Source organism: Melopsittacus undulatus, chromosome 4 (assembly GCF_012275295.1).
Source record: "Melopsittacus undulatus isolate bMelUnd1 chromosome 4, bMelUnd1.mat.Z, whole genome shotgun sequence".
NCBI classification, from domain to species: Eukaryota; Metazoa; Chordata; class Aves; order Psittaciformes; family Psittaculidae; genus Melopsittacus; species Melopsittacus undulatus.
Genome location: NC_047530.1, coordinates 15,908,488 through 15,935,356, shown reverse-complemented (window position 1 = coordinate 15,935,356; position 26,869 = coordinate 15,908,488). Strand labels below are relative to the sequence as shown.

The 26,869-nt window shown below is 39.4% G+C and overlaps 1 protein-coding gene across 1 annotated transcript in view; it reads left to right on the top strand.

Annotated features, from left to right (window-relative positions):
• The window catches only part of MAP3K9 (mitogen-activated protein kinase kinase kinase 9), a 51,486-nt gene that overhangs the window by 5,264 nt on the left and 19,353 nt on the right, over nt 1-26,869 (top strand). The window contains exons 2-3 of the mRNA XM_034062145.1: nt 140-553; nt 22,972-23,152. Of these exons, the coding sequence (XP_033918036.1) occupies nt 140-553; nt 22,972-23,152 (595 nt within the window). The remainder of the gene's footprint in view (nt 1-139; nt 554-22,971; nt 23,153-26,869) is intronic.

Sequence of the window (26,869 nt, the reverse complement as noted above, 5' to 3'; positions counted from 1 at the left end):
TACTTTCATGTGCATTGTTTTGGAGTGAAAATTGGCCCTTCCTGCAAGGATGAGGCTGGGGAACAGGGACCTTCAGCTGAGCCAATGTTCAGACTGCATAGTTGCTAAATGTTTACTTTTTTTTTTCCTCTTTCCCTAGTCCTGGAGATCGACTTCTCAGAGCTTGTTCTGGAGGAAATCATTGGCATAGGGGGCTTCGGAAAAGTGTATCGAGCTGTATGGATAGGAGATGAGGTTGCTGTCAAGGCAGCTCGCTATGATCCTGATGAGGACATCAGCCAGACCATTGAGAATGTCCGCCAAGAGGCCAAGCTCTTTGCAATGTTAAAGCATCCCAACATCATTGCCCTGAGGGGTGTGTGTTTGAAGGAACCTAATCTTTGTTTAATCATGGAGTTTGCCCGTGGTGGATCATTAAATAGAGTGTTGTCTGGTAAAAGGATACCTCCTGACATACTAGTGAACTGGGCTGTACAGATTGCAAGGGGAATGAACTACCTGCACGAGGAAGCAATTGTTCCCATAATTCACCGTGACCTGAAGTCCAGCAACAGTAAGTGCTACACAGTGAGCAGCCAGGCTGCTGGGATATGGCTTTGGAAAGAAATTGTACAAAGAGTGAGGGTAGTAATGTTAACTTAGTGATCGTTTCTTGTGAACCACTGTATCCTCTAATTCAGTCCCAGAGGGGTTTATATTTTCCACAGTATGGTGTTACAGACCACTGGAAATGTGTACTTTCACTTTGTAGGAGCAACTTAAATGATTGGATGGAAGACCAGCTGTAAATGTAACATGCTTCTCTAGTAGTTCATATATATATATACAGTGTCTCAGTTTTATTGCATTTCAGCAGTCTCCTGTATGTTGAAATGTCTTGTTGAACTTAAAATGTTTACTCTCCCTCCACTTTTTGGAAGGATAAATGCTCCTTTGGAAAGATGAATGCTTTCATTTTAGTTGGTAGATTTTGCTGTATAGATAAGATGCAAGCCTATTTTCCTTGTGAGAGATTTAACCCATCCCTTCTGAATTGGATCTTTCTTTATCCGTCATAGAGCTGGTGTTGACAGAAACATTAACTCAGGTAAATGAAATGGCCTTGCACACCCAGGACTTCAGCTGTTGTTTGTGCTGCTTTACATGGGATGAAGCTGACCCATTAGAGTACTGAACTTTGGTAGTTACTGTTCTGGAAATCATGGCAAATAGCTACTCTGTAGCACTAATACCATTATTGTCTGCCACTTGGGTATTGTTTTGTAGTGTGTCTGTTTTCGTAAAGTTAAAATTGCCTTGAAGTTAAACACATGCACAGAACATTATTGATGAGTGTGGGAGCAAACTGCTGCCGTTGTTTGAAGATCATCTTCTCCTTTCCTGATGCCTGCATGCAGCTGTTTAGCCTTTCTCTCTGCTTGTCTATGACTTATTGGTGAGAGCAATCGCGTACCTGCATGTTGGCTGCAATGGTTTAGATAGGTGTGTTAGTATAATTTTAATTTATGGCTTGAGTTAATAAAGACGCTAGGAACTGAGTGGCTTGGACGCAGACACATGTTCTCTTTTGCTTAGAGGGCAGTAACATCTAGCAAAGAGGTCTGACAGATGGGAATTTTTATATCTTAAATAGATTCACTAGAGCTAGCATTAACCATTATAATCATGTAAATTTCTAGGCCTTGCAGAATCCTTCTATGTTTTTTTGGCCTCAGATCTTGGGGCAGTGAATTTGCATAGTTTGTTATGAAGGAAAAAAAAAAGTATTATTAACTCTTATTAGTGAGTTTGAAATTAGGAACTAGGAGAGCTTTCAAATTACTTTCGATGGTGTTATTATTACACTATTAAAGTTTCCGTTTTTGTCAGAATAAGGCAATCTTAATGTCTATAAAATATTTACTAATATCTAAATCCTTCCCTTAAAAATGGCAGTATATACAGGCGTGTGGATAAATGCTATAAAATTAAGGATTAATTGGTTTGGTTAATGGATGACAGGCTGTGTCTGTGAATAGTAATAAATTATTCCCGCTAAATGTTGTACCTTTTCTCCTTACTTAAGGAAATATTTACTTGCTTATTTTGCTAACAGGCTGTCAAGACGTTATTGTTTAATGTTGTCTGAACATTTTTTGAGGTTTACAATGAAAGTTATTTTTAAAATAAAAAGCCACCAGCTCTTGGTGTTTCACTGTTTTATTTTCACTAGATACTGCTTGTTGTAAGAGGGAAATGTCAACCAGAGAATCATCTCAACTAGATGGGCACCAGTGCACAGTGCCACTAACCAGACACAGATATGGATGCTAGAAAATATCTGTACTGTCAGCACCAAGAGTAAATGTCTCTTGTCACAGTGAATCAGCAGTATGTAATTGTTCTGCACTGTAAATTGTCAGTGAGAAGTTGAAGGTATTGCTAAATATATTAGTAGAATTTTCCTCATTTGGGAGGGAGGAAATAAAGGGAGAGGAAGAATGAATGGGAATGCCTGTAGAAGGATTCAAAGACATCCTGTTTGGAGGAGAGAAATAGAGAATTTATGTGGTGGTCTTGACCAAAGATACCATCTGATCTAGTACAGAAATGATGGTTACAGGAAAATTCTAGCCCAGCTAAGTCTACAGCAAGCAGTATTACATTTGGGAAACTAAATAAATGTAGGAGCTGGTACTGGAGTGAAGGACTTCAGATATTGTAAGGAAAATTCATTGGTTTGTAACTCTCTTTTGAAATAAGATGAATTAGTAACCTCAGATACGGGATTGACATGTTACAACAGCTGTTTAGTTTGGCAGTACAGAATTCTTCATTCTGTGCTGTCTGGTGGAAGAGAAATTTTCAAAAATATGTGCTATTTTAAACATTTGAAAATACATGGTATTTTCTGGGCATATCTGTAAAGCAAATGTCATTAATATTAGATTATGACAAGGGTAAGAGCTTTGGAGGGGGCAAGAGGGTGAGGGGACCTGTTGGTCATTTTTGTTTGGTTGGATTTATTGTCCCCAAAAGTGTGTATTAGCCATAGATGCAGATAGACTTAACTCGTTACAATAAACAATTTTGGACTGCCCAAGTCATGTCTTTCCTGAGTACTCTGTCACTGTGTTGCTGAAATCCCTTATATGTAGTAAACATCTTGGAAATTTCTCTCCTCTGTTTTCTATGAAAAGGTTTTTACTTGTTTTGTGAAGGTAAGTGGACTAAGTGTGCAGTTGCATTCTGATTTATATATGGCTTTATTTGCATTTTCAGTGTTTTTCTAATGTACTTAGTCTTCTCAATATCTGTGGATAACTGAGATCAGGTTATGTTGTTAGGTTTGTGTCTGTAGTTGCGAGTAGAGCATTTACTTGTGTTACCCACAGACCAACAGATAGATTGTAATGTGTCTCTGGACAAGGACCAGCTTGTGCTTGCAAGAACGTGGGAAAGATTCATGCAGACTCATTTCTTTCATGTACTAAACATCTAGAAGTACTGTAGAGCTGTCAGGGGAGCATCAGCTGTATTGATCTTCTGATTGGTACTACCTACATTTAGTAACAGACAGTGATTCTCATGCATCTCATTTTGCCTTCAACACCAGCTGGGACCTGCACTATCTATCTGAAGGTGCAGGATGAGTTAGTTTGGGAGACAGAGAACAAGATGGTGGAGCGGGAAAAAACAGAGTTGCCTTATTTAAAATCAAAGTTTCTACTAGAATAGAGGAAAATTGGAGACCTGCTTTCAGACATCTGCCTGTATTTTGGCAGATACAGAATGCATAAAGACTGTACTTCATGATGAAACTTTTCAGAAGGTCATGTTACATTTTAAATGGTAAAATAAGTCAAGTGGACACCTGAATACAAGTCTAAAATTACCACCAGGATATGGAAGGAAAACAAAACCCTTTTTAATCACATCTGGTGCAGCTTTGTGGTCTCAAGTAGGAGGTAGCAAAACAATGCTTAGAATGATTCTCAGCATTTTGGATGGCATGATAAAGAAGATAAGATTTTGGAAGGCAATTTCATCTTGTAAAGGGCTGAGCTTCAGGAGATTATTTGACAATTCCAGGAAGTGTCTGTTTCTTGAGATTCTCATCAAAAAGTACTCTCCAAACTGTTTTTCTTCCTTTAATGAAAAGGTGGACATTTTGTCTGTTCAAGCATTTTTCTTCATTTTTTCCCTGCTTTTCATTATCATGACTTTATGTTTAATAGTAATACATTTAGCGTGTGATAAGATTGTCCTGTGCATTTTAAGTACAACGTTCATTGGAGGCAGATTTTTATTGCAAAACTTACAGGCTGAGGGTTGCCCACTTCATTGCATTGGGGATGCTATCAGGAAATGAATACGTAAAGATCTTTACAGAAAAAATTGAACACCTGTGATTTATTTTTAGAGTCCCTGAAATCTTTTATGCTATTAGTTCAGTTGGCAGTGTTGTTCAGTAGGAGAGTGTTACAGTGGTGTTACCAACTTGTATGTCAGCTGTATAACTACACAAGATAGCAACCCAGGAAAAACTTTTTTGGCTCTGTAAGGAGATAAGGTTTTCTCTTTTGGCATTGGATTCAAGAGAAGAGATTCAGAGCAGGCTGGCGTAGAAGGACTTGGGGGTGTTGTTCAATGAGAAAATGAACATGAGCCGGTTTCAGTGTGCACTCACAGCCCAGAAAGTCAACTGTATCCTGGGCTGCATCAAAAGAAGCGTGACCAGCAGGTAGAAGGAGGTGATCCTGCCCCTCTACTCTGTTCTTGTGAGACCTCACTTGGAGTATTGTGCACAGTTCTGGTGTCCTCAACATAAAAATGACATGGAACTATTGGAACAAGTCCAACAATAGGGGGCTGGAGCACCTCCTATATGAAGACAGGCTGAGAAAGTTGGGGCTGTTCAGCCTGGAGAAGAGAAGGCTGCATGGAGACCTCACAGCAGCCTTCCAGTATCTGAGGGGGGCCTCTAAGGGTGCTATTGAGGGACTCTTCATTAGGGACTGTAATAATAGGACAAGGGGTAATGGGTTAAAACTTAAACAGGGGAAGTTTAGATTGGATCTAAGGAAGAAGTTCTTTGTTGTGAGGGTGGTGAGGCACTGGAATGGGTTGCCCAAGGAGGCTGTGAATGCTCCATGCCTGGCAGTGTTCAAGGCCAGGTTGGATGAAACCTTGGGTGATATGGTTTAGTGTGAGGTGTCCCTGCCCATGGCAGGGGGGTTGGAACTAGATGATCTTAAAGTCTTTTCCAACCCTAACTATTCTATGATTCTAAGAGATGCTATTTATTCCATATAAAAATTAATCTGACAGAATCCTCTCTGGCAGAATTTACTTCCCTTCATCTGGTGATTGCTACCCTTTCCCTCTTCAGTTGTGTATTGGTACTTCACTGAGCTTATGTTACAGAATCGGTAGTAGGCCTCTCCTAGTGTGAAGGCTCCTAAATAATCTAAATGCTGAGCTATAGGGGAAAAAAGCACTTAGGAATGCCTACTGAAGTCGAATCACTGTGTTTAATACATCTCTTAGAGTCTTCCTTCTTCTTATCTCTTATTTGTGATTTGAATTTCATTTCTGGACAGAGAAAGGTGCTTGGTATACAATGCTTAGGATCAGAAAGGGCAGTCTTGTTGGTTTTAGTGAAGAATTGTAAATAATGAAGCTGATTCTGTTTGTTTCTATTTGTCTGTCAATGTTAGATATGCCAGCATTGCTATAGGAATAATGCTAGTTAACTAGTGCTGCAGAGAACTAGTAAAAGCATATTTGCTTTTTTTTGACTGGCTCAGCAAAATACATTTGTTATTTGCACTATGTTGAAAGATTTTGCTGAGCATGTTCATGCCATTTAGCAAAGTGCTTTATAAAAGTCACCATGTTTGTGTTCCGCAAAGTGGCACAGAAGATTAGCAGCAAAGTGACATAGCCAAGGTCAGAGAAAGAGGTAAGGACAGAGCTCAAAATAAACCCTAGCAATTCTGATTCAGTCAAGTCAGTGGTTCTTCCCTTCTTGTTCTTTGAAGGCATTCACCTCTCCTACTTTTTGGATCACCAAGGTAAGCTTGTGGTATCCTGAGATTCAAAGTTCTAGCTTTCTGAAGAAATTGAAACTCTGCTATAGCTTTGCTTATTTATTTTATGCAGTTGTTAGAGCCCTTTTCTGTTCATGAAAGTGCTAATAGAGTTGACTTTCACACGGTCTCTGGACAGTTCTTCCGAAGACTTAAAATATCCCTTGTTCCTTTTCTTCTTTTCTTCTTTTCTTCTTTTTTTATTTTTGTTTTTTATTTTTAAAGTATAGGCAGAATTTAGAGACAGGGGTTTGTTGTGACTAGTTCACATCCAACCCAAGGACAACACAGAACTTAAATTTACGTATCCATCTCAATAATGTGATCAGGTATCTCATTCCTTGTTGCAGTATTCAATTCCCAGTCCTTTCATAATTGACACTCTTCTGTTGGTCTTTACACAGAAGGAAAAGTACTTAATGTAAACATATTTGTTGTAGAGGAGAGCTCTTCCAAGGTCTGCTGGAAGCATGTTGGCAGAGGAGTTTGGAAGTCTGCACTATTATTGCTGCTGCTGATACTTCAGTGTAATTTGCTGACTAACTCTGCAATGTTGTACCTTCTATCAGAATGGATTTCCTTTTTCAGGGCAATTAGACAAGTGTGAGTAATGCTTTATTTAAAGTAGAGTGAAACTGTTTCAATGGCATAGGATCTGAATGCTTTACACTGGGTGAATAATTGATCTGGCCTTAGTTGTGTGGTTCTTTGCTCTTGAAGAGGAAAGTTAAAAATCTGAGGATTGTTATTTTTTTGGTGGTGAATCAGTAAATCTCCTTTTATTTATTTATTTATGTATGTATTTATTTTAGATTTAGCATGTGTGCTGAGTAGAAATCAAGCCTTTCAAACAGACTGAATATACTCCTATAGGTGATTAAAGATGACTCTCCAGGTTCTGCCCTTAGGCAATTATTTGATTCTATGGGCATGCTATACAGTATTGGTAATGGTGCATAATTCCTAGTTCTGGTTACTCTGCTTATTTCTCTGTCTCCCCAGAGTATCAGCCTTTGTGTGGATATCCTGACCACTTGCATTGTGATTAAAAAAATCCAAATAACTAGTATATTTTTGTGTGTGATGAGGAAATTCGTGCCAGTAATGCCACAACATTCGTTGAACAGAATGAAGATATTATACCTGAAAGTGATGACAATTTTTAAGCCGTTGAGACCCAGGAATTCACAGAAGTAGAGTGACAGTTGACTTTGTTGATTTTCTTTTTTGTGGGTAATTTTTTTTGTTTAGCTTGTATGAATTAGTGCAACTACTTTGCTCTAAGAGGTCTGACAGATGCTTTCATGTTGCAGTCTGATTTCCAGTATGTTTTAGTAGATTCCTCAAAGTTGCAAAATGAAAATACATCTCCTATAAGTGGTTTGTTTTGGAATTGATGGCTTCACTGTTAATTGCAAGTCAGAAAAACTTCATGGAACACGCTTGATGTCCACAAGAACACTTTGGTATCCTCCTGCCCACACCAAATAGCAAAATGGCAATTTCACAAATGGAATCCCTTATTTTCTTAGATAAGAATGGAAAGAGTTCCTCTCATTTTCAAGAAATGAAATTGTGTCTGTTACTTTTAAAAACCTAGCTCATACCCTTTTCACATCTTTTTGCCACTGCATATTTTTTGCAAGGTTCTTTTCTGCTCCTAAGAACAAAATAACCCAGAGTTATGACACTAAGCATGTTCTTGAAATTGTGCATATGGAACTATAGAACATATACGAGGAGACTTTAAGCACCATGATGCAGGAGGTGTGCCTAGGCATCTGTGTGCTTCCCCATGAATTCACTGTCTGACCATCTGTGACAGAGCTGGGATAAATCTGTGTTCTTCTGAAATTTCTAAGTAGCAAGTCGAGTGAGAACAGCCTTGTTGTGGCATTTCCAGGAAGCTAGAATAACTTTTCCAGCTCCCTCACCCCCTTTTTTTAATTGGTGTTTCTCCCATGTCAATTATCTTAATTTGAATTTTGAGAGATTTTTGTCAGCAGTTTCAGTTTTGCTTTTCTCATCAAACAATTTCTTCAGAATTTCAACATACCCAAAGCAAACAACTTCACTTTTGAAGCATCAGAAGTTAAGCACACTCTTGCTCTTTGAAGTGATGATTCATCACCCAAGATGGTTTCCTTAATTTAAACCCATTTTGAAGGTGGTGCCTCTTCCCTTAAGGCAAGCCAAGGAAAGCCTTCAGCTGTTGGAAAGAATGCAGGATATAGCACATGATTTTAAGTAGCTGCTTTTTGGTACATGTTTATTTTCTGATTCTAGGAGAGTTTCAGTTAGGTTGGTGTGACTTAGATTTCCAGAAGGTTGCCAGAGTTGACTGGCATAGCGGATAATTGCTTCTTAATTGTCTGCTGGTGGAAAAGTCAATTCAGTATTCCTCAGACCTGAACTTTTTGCAGATATGAAGAAGAAACAGTAACAGAACTTCATGCATTTAGAAGAGAAACTATCTCAATATGTAAGGATTTATAATGATGTTTTTTGGTTTCATCAATGTTTCTTAAGATCAAAGAGGACTCACATGTGCAGTAGTGAATCTTTTGATCCTAGCCTGTAGCAGAGTCATTCTGGTGGTAATGGCAGCATGGTACAGCATCCTTCAGGGTCCTTTTCAGATGGAAGTAGCCAAAGGATAGACAGCCCTCCTATGGGTTGTTCGGGTTACTACCATGCACAGCCCTTCCACTCTGCTTTCTAGAAGCACTGTCATATTACTCAAGCATTTATTATAACACCATTTTGGTCTGCTTGTTTGTATTACAACTTGAAACCTTCATTTAAAATGTGAGCACATCTTCAACCTTGCTGATTTATAGACTTACTGTTTAGATGTGTAGCAAATGATAGTCATCATGCCAATAGCTCCATTTACTAGTAACAGGTAAATATTTCTGCCACTAAGATCTTGCTGATCACAACAATTGCTGTGCTTAAACTGGGGATTCCTGGGGGGTTCTCAAGGTACTATAAAGTGGTAGTATGGATATTTGCTGTAAAGAGGGTATTTGTAAGGGCAGTGGGATGCATATGAACCAGGCTGTGTGGTCCATCTGCCACAAAAGTGTTAGAGGATTTCCTGTTGTTTCTCCTCTTTGACTATGGGCCTAGGAAAAAATGTTAGAATAGTCCTTAGTTGTTTTTGATTTTGCGTTGTCCAAGGATCCTGATGATAAGAAAATCACATAACTTTGATTAATGGAACTTGATATGTCTAATTCTGCTTGTTGAAGCATTGTCAATCTTGCTCTTGTATTTATTGGTTTGTTTTCTTATTTGATGTAATCAGTCACATAGCGTGTGGTTTTGATATGATTATGGTCATCTGGTAACTGGAGGAAATACTTAACGCTTCACCAGGGTACTGTGTAGTCACTAGTGATCACTGAGAAAGCTGAGTCAGAAAAGTAACAGAAACCTAACACATCAAAAAGTGAACAGCATTCTGATAGCTTTACTGCATTAGCTGTTATCTTGCATGGTCTTTCATGTGCAACAGTGCAGGACTACCCTCTTTCTCAGCAGGTGGCATCTTGTACTGCTCAGCTTAAGGTAAAACTTGGCAGTATTCAGTAAAGCCTGAATTTCACTGTTGTCATCTGTAGCTTGGTGTTGACTGTGCATCACGGAGCCCTTTTAATATTTGTTCTGATGAATGGAAATACACCTCTTGTCATTTTTTAAAGGTTTTTTAGTTACATCTGATTTAAAAAAAACAAAATAAAACCACCAACCAACCAAACCACAGAAAAAAACCCAACAAATGCCCTCAGCTTCTGGTGTGGTTTTTGCTGCTGTCTGTGAAGTTTTTATCTTCCTTACCTTTTAGTCTGTGGAGTACCAGCCTGTTTCAGGAATGAATAATACTTGGTGCTACTGTCTGTTTCACAGGGATGTCTTAGCTGAAGCCAAAGCAAAACAGTTTTGCACTACTTTTGTCATCATGAATTTAATGGTTTTATTTGCCTGGAAATGGCTCCCACTGAACCAGCATTATTATTAAATCTCTTTTCAAGCAATCTCTTGAGCAACAACTAATGAATGTCTTTCATGCAATTCTGCTCATCTCTTTCCTTTTTTTTTGTTGTTGCCTAATACAGTTCTTGCTGTTGCAAGCTTTCGAACTGATATGGTCTGGCTAAGCACTGTGTTGGGTATAGATGAAGTTATATTTTTTCCTTAGAGCATTTAGCTGATTATGAGGAGTACAGTAATCCATGCCTGAGCTGGAAGGTTGTTCCAGTGCAAGCAGTATGGCAGGATATAGTCTGAAACCAGAGCTGTTCCATTTTCCAGGAAACTCACCTGCATATTCTCCAGGAGCGTTCAGTGAGTTTTGTACCAGATCACTAAAATGATAAGACTTTTATCAGCTTGACTGAAAAAAAGGTGAAAGGATCGATTCTAAATATATAATGCCTGTGGAGGCCTTTCCTATCCCCTCCCCCATTATGCATTAGCTCTTTAGAGTTAGTGAACTGCACAGCTTAAAATCCAAGAACTGCTGTGCTGCCACATCCATCACCTCCTCTAGGTTGATAAAAGAGGACAGTCGGCCAGCTTGGTGGATTTGCTGAACTCTCATGTACACCCAATAATTAAAAAGCTGTTGCTTCCAAGGTATCTTATTTTTATTAATGTGTATTGCTGGATGGTTAGTAATAAAAAAGGGGAAATACTTGCATGTTACTAGGGACAATGTTTGTATTCTTTGGTTTTCCTTCTAATATCTGAAATTTTGAGTGAGGCTTAAATTCTGTGTTCTTCAGGATCTTATGAAACACTCTAATATTTGCTTGTGGTGCATAAGACAAAAGTTGCAGCCCTACTGAAGTGAACGGCAGAGTACCCAACAGAAGGTGGGTAAAGGCTGCATGTGGAAAGCCCAGACTCAATCCATGTGCAGATCTGTTAATCACTTTAAGTACTTTGAATGAAGGATCAAGAGCAGATTGCTCATTATCTGGATACTTGTGAAGCAAAGCTGTGCAGGCTGACTAAGGAATGTAGAGCTAAAATTGCAAATTAGATTTTGGCAATCCATTACAATATGAGGTCTCATTTTGGAGCGAGTTTTTGAAATCCTTTTCCAAAAGCTTAGTTTTGTCCTGAAGGCAGTATGCCAGTGTACTGCCAGTAGGACTTAATAAATAAAAAAAAAAGAACACCTGGCAAGCTTGTCCCCTTTGCAATAATGATGCTTTTTTGATGTGTTAGAGAAAGTGCAGCTAGCGTTTGGCTATATGAGACCATGACACTCTAACAATGCAGCAGTATATTAAAGCTATATTTTTATTTAACATCTGGTTATTTACCACCACCACCATCTGAGCTGAAATGTATCTTGAGAAATTTTGCTTACTCCTGGGAGGGGAAAAATGGGATTGGAACAATCATGATAAGTTCCAGAGAGGGACTTTTACGAGGACCTGTAGTGACAGGACAAGGAGGAGTGACAGAGGGGACATTTAGATTAGATATTAGGAAGAAGCTCTTCACTATGGGGTGGTGAAGCTATGCCACAGGTTGCCCAGAGAAGCTGTGGGTGCCCCATCCCTGGCAGTGTTCAAGTCCAGGTTAGATGGGGCTTGGAGCAATCTGGTCTAGTGGATGGTGTCCCTGCCTGTTGTAGGGGGTTTGAAGGTCCCTTCCAACCCAGACCATTCCATGATTCTGTGAAGTTCAATGAGGCTACCTTGTATGCAATCGCATTTTTGTTTGATCTAAGGACACTTTGCTCCTTATAGGACTATGATTAATGTTTGCTGTTCCTATAGTACCTTCTAAATAAGAGCCCTGAAGATTTCAGAATGCATTGTGTTTCTTCAGAGTAGAAGGGAAGGGGTGAGCAAATGGCTGCATGGTGCTGAGCTCCTGGTTGGGTGTAAACCACAACCATTTAGAAGGCAGTCAAAGGGATTTGGACAAAGCAAAGATTATACCTAGATTGTGAGGAGATGAGTACAAAAAATACATAAACTGGAATTGGCCATCCCAGTTGTGAAATTCCATTGGGTGTGTGTCAGGGAAGAAATTCAAAATTAGGTGTAGGATTAATATTTTAGTGTTCATGGACCCTTCGGAGTAGAAGTTCTCAGGAAGAGCCTCCAGAGCAGTCCTACCTCAGATAACTTTATTCTGTGGTCTGAAAAACAAACCCATAGAAAACATTAGGGGTTGAATAAGGAGACTCCTGTGTTCAAGATGAGGCTTCCTGTAACAGATTGGCTTGGGTTTGGACACATTCTGCCATGGGTAGGTGGGAGAGTCTGGATCCTGTGATATTAATCAGTCTTTTTTTTCCTTTCTGGCGTACTGTCAGCTTCAGTAAGCCTTTAGCTGACTTCTGAAACTTGTGTAAAGCAATTTTTTAATAAACTTGGAATTGTTTGGAAATGGAAATATTCTCCGTTTCCTTTAACTCTTGCACTTGAGACTTCTGCTGTATTTCAGGAAGAAGTTTAATGGTAGTGCCTCCTCATACAGGTCTGGATTGTTCTTGTGGTTTAAGCCCAGCCAGTATCTCAGAACCATGCAGCTGCTCCCTCGTTCCCCCCCTTTCCTCCCCCCAACTCCTGGAGGGATGGGGAGGAGAATTGAAAGAATGTAACTCCCACGGACTGAGATAAGAACAGTCCAGTAACTAAGGTATAACACAAACCAGTACTGCTACCACCAATAATAATAATGATAAAGGAAATAACAAGGAAAGAGAATTGGGGAGTCATTGGGGACTCCATACAGCTGCCTTCCATCTCCGACGCTTCCAAAGCACTGGAGGGGCCCAGTGGGCTGGATACTCACCCATATTGTCCCACATACCCTGCCACTTACAACTGTCCAGCCTTGGGGAAAATCTCTTGGTCCTCCTATCTTGTCATCTAACCCTAGACAAGACCCAAACACGACTCCGCTTAACTTTTGAGATCAGATAAAATGGTCATGGGTAAAGCACACTCTGTATGTGTGCCAACATGCTGATCCCCATCACAATCAGTAGGCAGGTCTCAATGATACCCAAAGGCTATTCAAAACCTTCAGAACTCTCAAATGATGCTGCTGTACTTGTCACTGGGGCTGGTGTAGCTGCTGTGCTTGGAGCTGGAGTAGCTGCGCCGTCTGCTGTGGTTGGAGCTTGAGTAGCTGCTCTGCTTGTCGCTGCGGTTGGTGTAGCTGACCAATTTGGTCACCTTCTATGATGGGGCTACAGAACTAATGGGCAGGGGTAGAGCAGTTGATGTCATCTACCTGGACTTGTGCAAAGCTTTCAACACTGTCCCACATGACATCCGTGTCTCTAAATTGGAGAGACATCAATTTGATAGGTGGACTACTTGGTGGATAAAGAACTGGCTGGGTGGCTGCACCCAAAGAATTGTGATCAAGGGCTCAGTGTCCAGTTGGAGACCAGTAATGCGTGGTATCTCTCAGGGATTGGTGTAGGGACTGATCCAGTTCAACATCTTTGTTGGTGACATGGACAGTGGGATTGAGTGTGCCCTCAGCAAGTTTGCCGATGACACCAAGCTGTGTGGTTCTGTTGATACGCTGGAGGGAAGGAATGCCATCCAGAGGGACCTTGACACGCTTGTGAGGTGGGCTGATGCCAACCTCATGAAGTTGAACCATGACAAGTGCAAGGTCCTACACCTGGGTTGGAGCAATCGCAGGCACAGCTACTACTAGTTGGGCAGGGGAGAGATTCAGAACAGGCCTGTGGAGAAGGACTGGGGCATGTTGTTTGATGAGAAAATGAACATGAGCCGGCTTCAGTGTGTGCTTACAGCCCAGAAAGCCAACCGTATCCTGGGCTGCATCAAAAGGAGTGTGACCAGCAGGTAGAAGGAGGTGATCCTGCCCCTCTACTCTGCTCTTGTGAGACCTCACTTGGAGTATTGTGTTCAGTTCTGGTGTCCTCAACATAAAAATGACATGGATCTGTTGGAACAAGTCCAGAGGAGGGCCACGAGGATGCTCAGGGGACTGGAGCACCTCCCATATGAAGACAGACTGAGAAAGTTGGGGCTGTTCAGCCTGGAGAAGAGAAGGCTACGTGGAGACTTCATAGCAGCCTTCCAGTATCTGAAGGGGGCCTACAGGGATGCTGGAGAGGGACTCTTCATTAGGGACTGTAGTGATAGGACAAGGGTTAATGGGTTAAAACTTAAACAGGGGAAGTTTAGACTGGATATAAGAAAGAAGTTCCTTACTGTGAGGGTGGTGAGGCACTGGAATGGGTTGCCCAGGGAGGTTGTGAATGCTCCATGCCTGGCAGTGTTCAAGGCCAGGTTGGACAGATCCTTGGGTGATACAGTTTAGTGCGAGGTGTCCTTGTCTTGGCAGGGGGGTTGGAACTAGATGATCTTATGGTCTTTTCCAACTTTGATGATTCTGCGATTCTAAACTGTTGTGTCATTTTGATAGCTTGCAATTAGGGCTTCACCTGGGACTTCCACCACCCCCAGTGTCTCTTGCTTCAGGAGCTTCCTTTAAGCTCAGGCTAACTTGAAGTACCTTCATAATCAGATTTTTTTATGTTTCTGGCAAGCAAGCCTATGATTTTTTTCTTCAGATTGTTCTTCCAACCTGTTTCAAAGCACTGCTGTCTACCCTAGCATGCTAAAAACACTGTTAATGGTAGGCTCAGTGAAAAATGGATAAAGCTTCAAAATATAACAATAGAAACCATGAGTTAATGTTGCTTTATCACTAGGTGGTAGTCCTGTTGTTTCATGGTCTGCCTAGGACTGTGGTGTTTAAATAAAAAAAATGGCAGGTATTCTGGCACTAAAATATGAGTGTACTGTCTCAGTTTGGGAAAAGTTATATGGAACTTAAATGTGAAGCCAGCAATCATCCATCAATTTAGAGATATATCCTGGCATATCACAGGCAACAAAACCAGGTTTTTTAACCCTACAGTTGGGAGCCTTGTCTTCCAGCCTGCTCCCTTCCATATTTCTTTCTGTATGCTTTCAGTTCACATTGCACTTAGTCACTCTCTTACTTAATTCTCCCTTCACTTAATTATTGTAACCATTTCCATCAGGTTTAATGTTCATTTGCTAATAGGTTTCTGTTCTTGTGTGCCAGGCTTACCGAGTAGCATCACTTGGTGTGACCCCTAAGCTGGACCATGCAAGAGAAAGTCTTGGATTTTTTTTTACAATTTCTTCCCTGCTTCTTAATACATACAGTTGGGACTGGGAAAGGGAGCATGAAGTTTTTGATACAGCAGTTGTCATGAAATATGGAGGCGACGAGCAAGTTTTGTGCTTAACTATTGTGTGGTATTGTAAGGTAATCTTGCTTTCCTGGGTATTTTGTTGGTGTCAGTTTTTGCCTTAGGAAGGTCCTTTAATATAAATTTGGAATACAATAGCAGGGTAGTTAAAGAAGCTGAAGCTGGTATAGCCAGAAATTTTTTGTATGCCTGGCTGTTCACATTATTTTGTGCGGTAGACAGCAGCCCATTTCCTCTGTCTTTGTATGTAACAATGGGCTATTTTTGCAGTGGGTGATCACACTGTAGTAGTTCCTCCCTGAATGTTGTTCTGCTTCAGAAGTGATGAGTCAGCTTTCAGCACAAGCAAAGGAGTATTCTGTTCAGCATTACACTGTGCTGATAAACCTAATCCTTTCTCTAGGTTGAGGAACCAGGAAAAGGCTATTATATGACTATATTTTGCTGCCTTGTCACTTAATTTTGACAATGAGCTGAAATGAGGAGCCATTTTCTACCAGTTCTTTGGCGTTCCTAGCAACTGGATCAGCATGGGTTAAAGTGTTTATTTTGCTCTGCTTGCTCTTTCCCACTGCTTTGGGCCACCAGAGACTAAGAATTGGACAGTTCTAACTGTCCAAAAGTATAGCTGAAAACTAAAATAACACTCCCAAAAGAAATAAGCAAAAAAATCTGATGGTGTTACTGCCTTCCAGGAGAAGTTTGTGTTTCTGAGAGGAGGTTATAGCATGTTTTCTGGCTTTGCTGGTGTAACTTGAGGGGAACAGCAGCTGTTAATTTAGTTGCAAAAAAAATTTCTTAATTTCCCTTGTGAAAACTTTCCTTCTGTGAAAGTAATCTACTTCTTTAAATTATCTTTCCATGCATTCTGGAGGTAGTATAGTGCTGGGTGAAAAACAGGAGGTGTGTTACTGAGGTTTTATAAAGTGATCAACCTAAAACCTAAGTAAAGCGTTATCATGTTTGTTTTAGTGATTAGATTGAAAGATTGAGTGCAGATGGCTTATCTGTTTATGTAGGGTAGAGGAGTGTGTTTGAAAGAAAAATAGATGGGTTTGGGAAAAAGAAAATTAAAGGAAAGGGATAGAAATTTTTATATTCTGGCAGAAGAAAAGAGATCCAGATCATCAGTGCTTCTAGCAGAATTGGAAAGAAGAAAGAACATCTAATAGAAATAAGATGAGCAGAAAAAAAATCAACAATGCAGTTATTTGCAGTGGACCACTATAATAAAGTTGAGAATATTCCCTAAACAAAGTTTGGCCAGCAGTTTTAAGCTTCTTACTGCAATAGCTAATATTGCGTGGTTTACCCGGCCCTCTTCTTATTTATTAAAATGTACGTATAACTAGATCAAAGGATATACCCATGTCTTTACCTTGGCATGGTGGTTTTGTGTATCTGATCTCATGGTACACACAGTAACAAAATTTTAAAACTGCAGGTTTCGGTGTTTTTGCTGCAGTGATTTCTCCCTCTGAAAGGACATAGATTAGTCCTAGGTACATGTATTCCCAGTCCTAAGCACACCAGTGCAGGTTCATGGGTTCCTAGTGGAAATTCAGTGTTCTAACATGAAGCTCCACTTTTGGAACTTTCCTTAAAGGTCTTATTAGATCAACAGCAGCCTTAACTCTGTCCTGTTAAATAATCCTGCACTGTCTAATGCCCCACAGAGCAGCCATCTCCATAATGACTTGTGATTATGACACAGAACTGAAGATGCAGTACTAGCAGCTACATAAAGGCTGAAAGATATAATGGTTTCTTAGAAATCCTAATCAAGTTGCTTTTTTTTTATTGCTTTGAGTGCTAAGGAAGAGGGGTTTATCTTTCTAGTAAAGCATAATAATGTGGAATGGGGGCTATTAGGGGAAAGAGATGACTGTCAGATACCATTGTGTCAGTCATACTCCAGTGGGTCTGTTTCTGTTAGGTCTATTTTCAGTATAAATGTTTGTTTAAACAGCAAAAGCATCTGAGTTAGCCCTGGCCCATTCTTGATGTCACTGATCCACAGCGGTGACTCATGATACTGAGAATCACCTCCTTTGGGATCTGTTATCACTGGGATCTATGTACTTCTGAAGACTTGGTTACTTTCAGTAAGGCTGACATTGGATTCTGTCAAAAGCCTGCTAGTTATTAGTATGCATACAGAATGATACTTAAACTGAAGAATGTAAACAGGCTTCACCCAACCTCAAGAAGCTGATTTCTATCACTTCCAACTCTACTAGAAAAGCTGATAGCTCAAATCACAAACAAAGGTAGGAGGATCTTGGGTACATCATCAGTTCTTCTCCCCATGCCTTGCTAACCAAGAAACCATCTTTTAATGGTACCAGCATTAGCTGAATTAATTCCCTATTACCGTTTGTGCAAATTGAGACTGGAATGAGAAACTCCAGTTGTATTAGGGAAGTCTCTAATGACACTTCTGTTTCAGCATCTGGTGTTGCCTGCTAACTAAAGAGGATTAGACACAGTGAAAGATCTGGTTAATGGCCAGCATTCAGTGCTGCAGAATGTACTGAAGATGCTCTTTGTGAACTGAGTCTGTTTTGGCTCTGGCCTCTTAACTATTGCTTCAATAGTCAGAGCAACTAAATAGACCATATCTTAAGTAAATGGACCTATTCTTGTGGAAATTTTTATTGCTCTTCCAGAATACTGTGATTTGGAGGGGGTAAATACCAGGACTTGTGAACTAAGGATGATTCTCTGGTAATAAGCATCTCAATTGCTGATTTCATTCATGGCAACAAGGACAAATTAAAGGATACAAGTAAGAGAGGCTGTTTAGTAGTTGGGATGGTCTTACAGGCCTAGGTGCCACAGTTAGTACTGTGAGCATGATGGTAATTGTCCATGAAGTATCTACAGCCCAAGCATAGGGTATTCTAAATCTTCAGAGTGGACTACCAGCTGCCACCTATAGGTCTGAACTACTCAGAGATGACTGAAAATGCTGTAAATTTAGTGATGAAAGGGAGCCGTGCTCTGCTGCTTTTCCTCTTTGTTACTGAAGCTTGTTTTGTCCTCAGCAGAAGCCAAAGCATCACATACGTGAAAACCTGTGCTGAAAATATAAGTTTACTCATCTCTAGCAATACATGGTTGTTCAATTAATTGCTGTAAAGTCAGACACTAATGACTGCACCAGACTGTCTTGTCAAATGATCTTTGAATTCTGCCTTACGCTATTCTGCTAGTTAGTTTGTCTTGTCATCAAACCAGTAAGCATTGGTTTATTGCCATTGGTTACCTAACCCACCCCTTTGTTTATATGGTGCCCACTTATTTCTCTGTGCTTTTCAGGAAACCTCACAGGAGTCTGGAATGAAAATATCCTTAATGCTTCTTGTAAGGCAGGAAAGATATTTTCAGAGAACATGGGAGAACCTCAGTAGACATTTCCATTTCAAAGAAGAAAGACTGGTCTTCATCATAACCTAGATAAGAGGAGGCCCAGTGTTTAATTTTTACCTTTGTATCTCTTAAACTCAGACCTAGCATGTCTGAACTGACTGTTGTCATTCAGAACTTGGTGTGTGCCTATCTCTCAAACCATTGTCAGAAATGATTATTGAGAGTACTTCTGGTAATAAAATTACTAGTAAATTCTCGGTGGTTGAAATTACACATCTAAATCACATGTAGCTGTATCTGGATGACTGCCTGATCTGGGGAAGGTCTTGCTAGGAGATGGGTCATATGGCTTGTCTCTTTGGGTCATATTGCTTGTTGTCTCAGCTGGGAAACCTTGAGATATGGAAGAGGTCTCTTGCTAGATGGAATTCGTTTGAGCTGTCATTAATTTCTCATTGTCAAATGCTTGTTTTCCAGAGTTAAAAATCTTTCAGGAATATACGAAAATGTATGTGAGCATTTGTGGCTTATTGCTTCTATAAGCACAGATGTTGAGGATAACCCTTAATCTAAATTTGCTAACAATATTTCATGCTAGTTTAAGCCAGTGTGCTTTGCTTTGCACTTGCAGTGTGCAAAGAACATGGTATTGGTGATTTGCTATATTAAGTTGTTTTGCTGTAGCAGTTGGGTCCTCAAAGCTGTTATAACGTGCTTTTAATTCCTCTTTTTAATGTGTGTGTAATACCTGGTTTGCATCACCAGTCCCTTTTGTACACTGCCAGTTGGCTCTTACCCATACTACTTAAGATGAGCTTTTAGCCTCTGTTGCAGTGGGAAAAGATGCTTTTGAGTTGTTAGGAGTAGTAGCACATAGCATACCTTCATCTACAACTTGGCTCTGTGCATGCACACAGGAAGAGATCACTTGCGTGGGCCCTGCTGGAACAGGGCAATGGTGATCCACCAGCTAACAAGCTGACACACATTCTGCATGTTCCTGCTGACTTGGGTCTTGTTTTTCCCTAGTTGCCTGAAAACTAGACCCAGTATCTTTGCTGCCGAAAAAAATATCTTTTTTAAGGCTGGGAATGTGGAATATTTTCAGTTAATTTTTCTACCTTTTGAAAAACCTTTTTATCTCATGTAGACATTTTAAATCAACACACCAGAATGATAATATTTACTGCCTTGGTTAGATAAACTGTGTTTTTTGATGTAGGTGCTCTGTATTCATGTCTGAATTCATGTTAGGCTGATTACCTGACTGCTGTTAGCTCTGTCCTAAGTGATCAGATCTATTCAGAGATGGAAGGGAATTTAAAATCTAAGTGTAGGAAGTATGTTGCTTATTGTGGTAGGCTAATGAGTTGCAGAAGAGAACTTGCACTCAAAAGTATTAAACAAGAGGTAATAACTGGTTGTAAATAAAGCTCACAAGCAAATGAAACCATGTTGATTAGCATGAATAAAATGCATTTGCAGTGTCCTAGCAAGTTGGCTTGTGTTCTCCATGAAAGAGATTTTTAAGGAAGAAACTGAAAGGAATTAATATTTCACCTGTTTATAAGATTTTTCATTGAATCTGAACAAACGCAAGAGGGAGAATCAAGGTTTTCAGTTTGAAAATCTGACAAATGGGCTAGAGAGGTTCCTAGCAGTTAGGAGTAAGCCTGTTGATACTGACCACGATAAGAACTGAAACAGATGCTGGAAAGAGTTATGATTCTTAAAATTAAGTTTTACAATTTTGGCTTGCAGGATTGTTATCCCAAGCAGTTTTTACAAGGAAATAGGAGGGGAGTTAAGGATGTAACTAAGGAATCAAGGACTTGCAATAATTGCAGCTCTTTCATTGTCCTTCCCTGTGGTCTTTTGTCATGGTAATTTATCTTACTTAGTGTGCATCTGACAAAAGAACAAGTTCATGGATACAAAAGATCTGTGTAAGTACTAATTATTTTGTTAGAAGCTAATACAAATCGAGGTAATTAGATTTAAATAACCTCTTGCCAGAAAGGTATGTACAATCCAACTGTGATATCTGGCGCTCTGTGTATTGAGCTCATTCAAATAGAATATGATCTACCTTGTGAACAAATTTATTTGTTGCTCATTGTGTTTGTGGAGGAAAGCAAAAAAACTCTAAAGCCAATGCTTGTTTTTTTCAAAGTTTTGTTTTGCCTTTACAGCTTCATGGTATATCTATATATTACTGCATTTAAAATTTAAATTAGATTTTATTATTCTGCCAACTCCGTAGGCAGAGTGCATGCACGCTAGAAGAAGAAACTTGGTATGTATATTCCAAGAAGGTTTTTACACTTGCAGTTAGTGAGCAACTTGTTACCAGTTTCTCTTAGCAGTCCATCTACTAGAAAGAAGGAAAAAAGGCTTGCTAGAAGAAGATCCACAAAGGAAGCCTTCTTCTGTTCCTGTTTCTTGTGATGGTTCTGTTCTGCACTGAAGTGTGGCACTAAAAATACATACTTTTGCACAAATGAGAAGAGTAGTAATTATAGGCGTCAAACTCCTCCTCCTTCTGCAATTAGGGAAATGGAGCATTCAGTAATGTTAGAAAGGAATTTTGCACTAGAAGCAAGAACCAAGAGCTTAACCATGAGTCCAGTTCATTCACAACTTGAGCTGGCCTACAAAAGTCTTGAAGTAGTATTTCGTGTATTCTGAAACCTTGTAGAAAGAGTAGCTGATTTTTTTTTTCTTTAAAATATTATTTTTTTTTAATTTTCAGAGAACAGGCTCTTTAACATTAATAAGAGTAAATGCAGTATTTAATGTTCAGATGTATATTACTTACTGTGCAGAAGGGTTCAAATAACATTTTGGGTTCTATTTCATGGGATATCCCATTTTGATTGTTGGAGGGAAATATGAGAATGGATATAAGATTATTCTCCTCCCTTCCCCCTTTCCCCCTCAAAAGCTGTGTTAGCTGCAGACTGATACTTGAGTCTTTTCATGGCCTGCTGAAAATAGTCATGGAGACGATTTTTATATGTACTGTAATTTTTGCAATGTTTTTGTCTTTTATAGGTTCTGTTATGATCCATGGTTGATTGGTTGTAGGTTGCTTGGTTTGTTTGGGGTTTTATTATTGTTATTAATTTAATTATTCAGTTTGCACACATATACATGGAAAGGGGGAATCCCCTCTTGTTTTCTACAGACCTTTGTCTACTAAAATTAAAACCTGAGTAACTGCATAATGACGATGTATTAGTGGCTTGATGCCTTTCACTGTGAAGTCATTGTACTCATGGCAATACAAATATTCTTTTCTTTGTGGTTCTTTACAAGTAGCTGAAAATCATTCCATGGCTATGTTACTTACGGAAGTCTAGTGGCCTGTTACATTCTGCTGCTTGATGTTGCATTTCTGGCGCACCTTTTGTGGTCACTTTATGTTAAGATAAAGAGAATAATGAGGTGCTGCTAAAGCCGAGTGGATACTTCTGGCCTCTGGTTTACACTCATTTCACAGTGGGATGACAGTACAGCTTTCTGGTTAACGAGGAATATTTATACTAAAGTATTCCTGAGTTCTGCCTCCTCAATATTTTTTTTAAAGTTCTTGGGAATAGAATCCTTTACCATTGAAACATGCCAGCTTAATTAAGAAAATAGTTTCATAATGATGGGGGGGGGAGTCTATAACATGGTGGTGTATATGAAGTCTTGAACTGGGTGTGTTATTATGGATCATAAACATTAATTCGTCTAATTGTGACTTTAAAAAAACTCTAAACATCTGTGTACATAGAGCTTCCACTACTGACACATTTACATGAAGAGTATTTCCAGCCTGTGTGTGTATCTGGATTTAAAAAAATAAAGTCCTCTAAGCAGTTCAAGAAAGAGATGCTATTACTGGCTTGCTGAGAGAGGATTAATTAGGGAATGTCTTCCCTTATCTGGATTTCTAGAAGTTACAGTGGTTCACTTCCTCTTAGCAGAGAATTATTATGCAGAATGACACTAGGGATTATGTAAAATTATCATGTTGCTATCTGTTTGTTCTCTGGGACTTGGTATTTTGGTTAAATATAAGTTATTTGCTGGACAACAGATCACTTGTCAGATAAAGGGATCAGCTTAAAGTAACTTTTAATAGTGTGGTATGTTTGAATAACAGAAAGTCAGGGAGAATCTTGAGATTGGGGAGATCTCCAGGAGGATTTTTTTTGCATAAATACTAGCTTTACTCTGCATACCTTTTATTCCCCCCCCTTCCCTTTTCTCCAGTACTGATACTCGAAAAGGTGGAAAATGGAGATCTGAGCAACAAGATATTGAAGATCACGGATTTCGGCTTGGCCAGGGAATGGCATAAAACTACCAAAATGAGCGCAGCTGGGACATATGCCTGGATGGCTCCTGAGGTCATCCGCTCCTCCATGTTCTCCAAAGGCAGCGATGTGTGGAGGTATACATTTGGCATTAAGTGATTGGATACTAAGAAGTAACTAGACCTGCCAGGAAACTCTCTTATGTTTAAGGATGAGTAATGGTGAACCAAATACTAAAATTCAGGTCTTAAAAAAACTTTATCCACCAGCTTTCCATCTATCAGATTCTCAGACTACTTTACTTTGCTTGTAAACTTTATTTTTTACTGTAGGAAGTGGTGAGCCAACTCCTGCATGCCTCTAAATTTTTGTTCTATAAATTTACATTCAGATTATCTTATGATTCCCAATGCCCTCTGCTTAATCTAAAACAAACTTTTTGTGCTTATTTGGCTATTGGCTGACATAATCAAAGGCCATAAAACTGTGAAATACTTAAAATTACTATTTTTTTTACTGTTTTACCAACAGTAAGATCATCTTATGGTTTTGGTAATAGTCTGTCACTGACGTGTATGTACATAAACACGCGGTACTTAGTCACATTCCTTGTGCAGTTTCAGCATGGATACATTTTTCACTTTCGTAATAATCTTAGGAATTATATCCACCCTTCTAGTCTTTCATATAGAATAGTAAATCTCTTCTCTAGGTCCATCTGAGTATGTAATCCATAAATCGTAATTTGCATATATATATATATTGTCTTTTCCATTCATGCACTGGGATTTTTGAGAGTAGGAATTACTTTGGTGGAGAGGGGTATAAGGGTCAGCCTATAGGCTTCTAGAAATTGAGTTTGAATATGACCATTAAGTGAATTGGTAAACCCAGAATTTGGTAAATAGCCCTAAAGCAATGACTTTTCTGGATGCTGTGTCACATAGAATTAGTACTGAACATCGGAAATGGATGAATTAGAGGGAATTTTGTTGGTGGAGGGAGAGCTATTGAAATGTCAGGATGACTGTCTTTAGAGCAGTCAAATTCTGTTGCTGGGCAGTAGTCAAATTCTGTTGCTGGGCAGTAGTCAAATTCTGTTGCTGGGCAGTAGTGCTCCCACACAAGTATGTGCATGCTGTGAAATCTGTCAGGATCAAGAAACATCCCAGCTGGCAGAATTGCCTGGTTCTTATGGCAGAGATTCAGTGTGGGGATTTTAATTTTCCTCGTCCAATTTTGCTGAATAGATAATATATTGCCTTGTGATAAGCCTGTGAACTTGTATTTTGTGCACTAGTGGTGTGGATAAAATTGACTCTGTAATTAAATGTGGTAGCCTCTGTAGTTAATCTGAGACAAACTAAGCAAGGCTTTTATTCTGAGCAAAGTCTGGCAGAAATGAAAACCTGAAGGCTGTGCACCTTTTCTGTGCACATGATGACAATACTGGTTTGTACACAGCTTGTCAAGCTCAAACCTCAGTTCTTTCTTCTGTGAAACAGTGCTGGGAATGGCCTTTAAAGGGTAACCTGGGGGAGAAGAAGTGAAGGGGGAGACAACTTCCCTGTGATTGTAACTTTACTAATCCAGGCATGCTGTGAACAGATGCATAGATGTTCTGTATCACTATGACATCATTTTAAGAAAGATGAGACATAACAGGTCAGTTGGTGATTTTCGTAATGGTAGGTCAAGTGCCTCTGCATCTGTTCAAAAATACCAGTTTGGTCATTGACCTAAGGACTGTGAATCACTTCAGGATTTAAGGATTATAAATAACTGAAATTATTTGTTAGAATATTTTCAGAATATTGTATTTCTATTTTTAAGATTCTTTGCAAATTTTCTCTTTTTATAGTTACCAGTCTTCCCTTGAAAATGGGTTGAGTTTCCCTCAGTGCTCTTCCTTACACAGAGGGTCATCTCCATTAGGAGAGCTGTTGTACTGACTCTGAATAAGCTTTCTCTCTGGTGGCCAAAACCTTGAATCAGTTAAATAAGCTGAAAAGAACATGGTGTTTGAGGCACGTATACAGAGAACAAATACTTGCCCGTGCAGTCACTACTGTTATGTCAATTATTGTAAGCACTAGATTTTACAAAGGCAGTCATGGTCACATGTAATAAATCCTGTCCCCACCGAAGGATGCAATTTGAAATTCTTAACAGGATGAACTTTTCTATTCTATTAGGCTTGCCTCTCCTGTTGTCCACTTCAGCCTCTTGGTTAATCACTGGAATAAAGGGAATTTTTTGCCTGACAACCTTACAGTTAGTCTGTGCAGCATCAACAAAACTGGCTGTCTTTATTAGCATTCACAAACCCTTTTATTTCAACACCTTTTCTTTAAAGCTTATTAGAATAATACTGCTGGTTGAATTGCTGCCCAGCCTTTTAACAGCAATCTTGTTCTGCTTTTGCTCTTGCTGCACAAACAGGTGAAGAAGATGCGGAAGATGTTTGCCAGGACTGAAATTGCCAATCTTATCATAAATAACTGCTTGATGCAATTCCTTTCGAAACATGTATCAAACTCCATTTAAAGAACTCATTTGTCCCACTCTAAAGGAGGGTTGGCAAAAATTTACAAGGCTGAGGAATGTTCACACATGCCGGTGTCTGTCACCAGGGCTGGGCCACTGCAAAGCTTCTTGATAATAACAGCACTTGGTACATCTTGCTAGAGAAAATTTGTTGCTCTGAGTTTTGCTGTGCTGCACCCACAAGCTTTAGCTGTACAGTAGAAAGCTTGTGCTTATATTGTGCGGAGGACAAAGAAGCTAGGGTTTTATTTAAATATGTCAGTTTCTGTAAGTCTATTTGTGTTTGAGCCTTATGCATTTGCTTTGCATTTACAGGGGTGAGGAGGTAGCGCAGATATTGCAGTTTATCCAGTACTGTACAGTAAGCAGTAGACATATAATTCAAATTTCTTTGTCATTTTAACTGTTTAAATGTATTTCTTGTTTGCTGCACACTTTGTTTTTTACTTGTGCTGCTTAAAAGGCAATCAAGTTGTCAGTATGATTGGTATGCAGAATGTAAAACCACCATACAACCTTCATCTGAGTTCCCTGTGTTCCTCAGTTTAGATGTTTTGAAGACGTATCTATTCTGAGACCAGTAAAATAATTAGGAATTTAATTTTCATTTAGGAATGGAATACCAGAACTACCTAAAACATCTGATTAGTAGGTCAGGTTGTTTCAGTGGTGGGTGTAAGAACTTCAGTCACTAGAATATTTCATTTGAATAAGGTGTTGGCAAGCATTTCCATCTACAGCTTACTGCGTGCAGGCTTCTGTAGTCTTCTATGTGTAATGAAGCACTGGCAAGACTTCAGTACCTGGCAGATAAATGTTGACTAGCAATGTTGGTAGAAGCTCATGTGGGACAAGTGTTGCAACTGACTGTTGTGAAATACGCAGGAAATGTCTACTCTGGAACTGCCAGTCTGATAACAGGCAAAATGCTGTTAATAGCCATTAAAATGTAATGAAGTTTATTTCTTAACAAAGGTAATGTATTAATGTTCTGGTTTCTGTTGTTGCTGGCGTTTCCTTATTGGGCTGATAGTTCCTTTCTCATGGAAAGTGCTGTACCTAGGGAGATGGATAAGAGCAACCTATGGTACAAAAACTTGAGCAATAACAGTGAGAAGAAATTACTGTTTTTTTGTAAGTTCACAGACTTACAAGGGAGGTGGCAAAATCACATGTGAAATCCTGCAAGACCTTCAGGCTTCTTCCTGAAAATCCAGTCTGTAGGATTAGACCTGATGTTAAATGGCTTAAGGGATTACTGGGTCACTGGGAGATGGTTAATTATTCATACAAGTGTCAGTTGACTT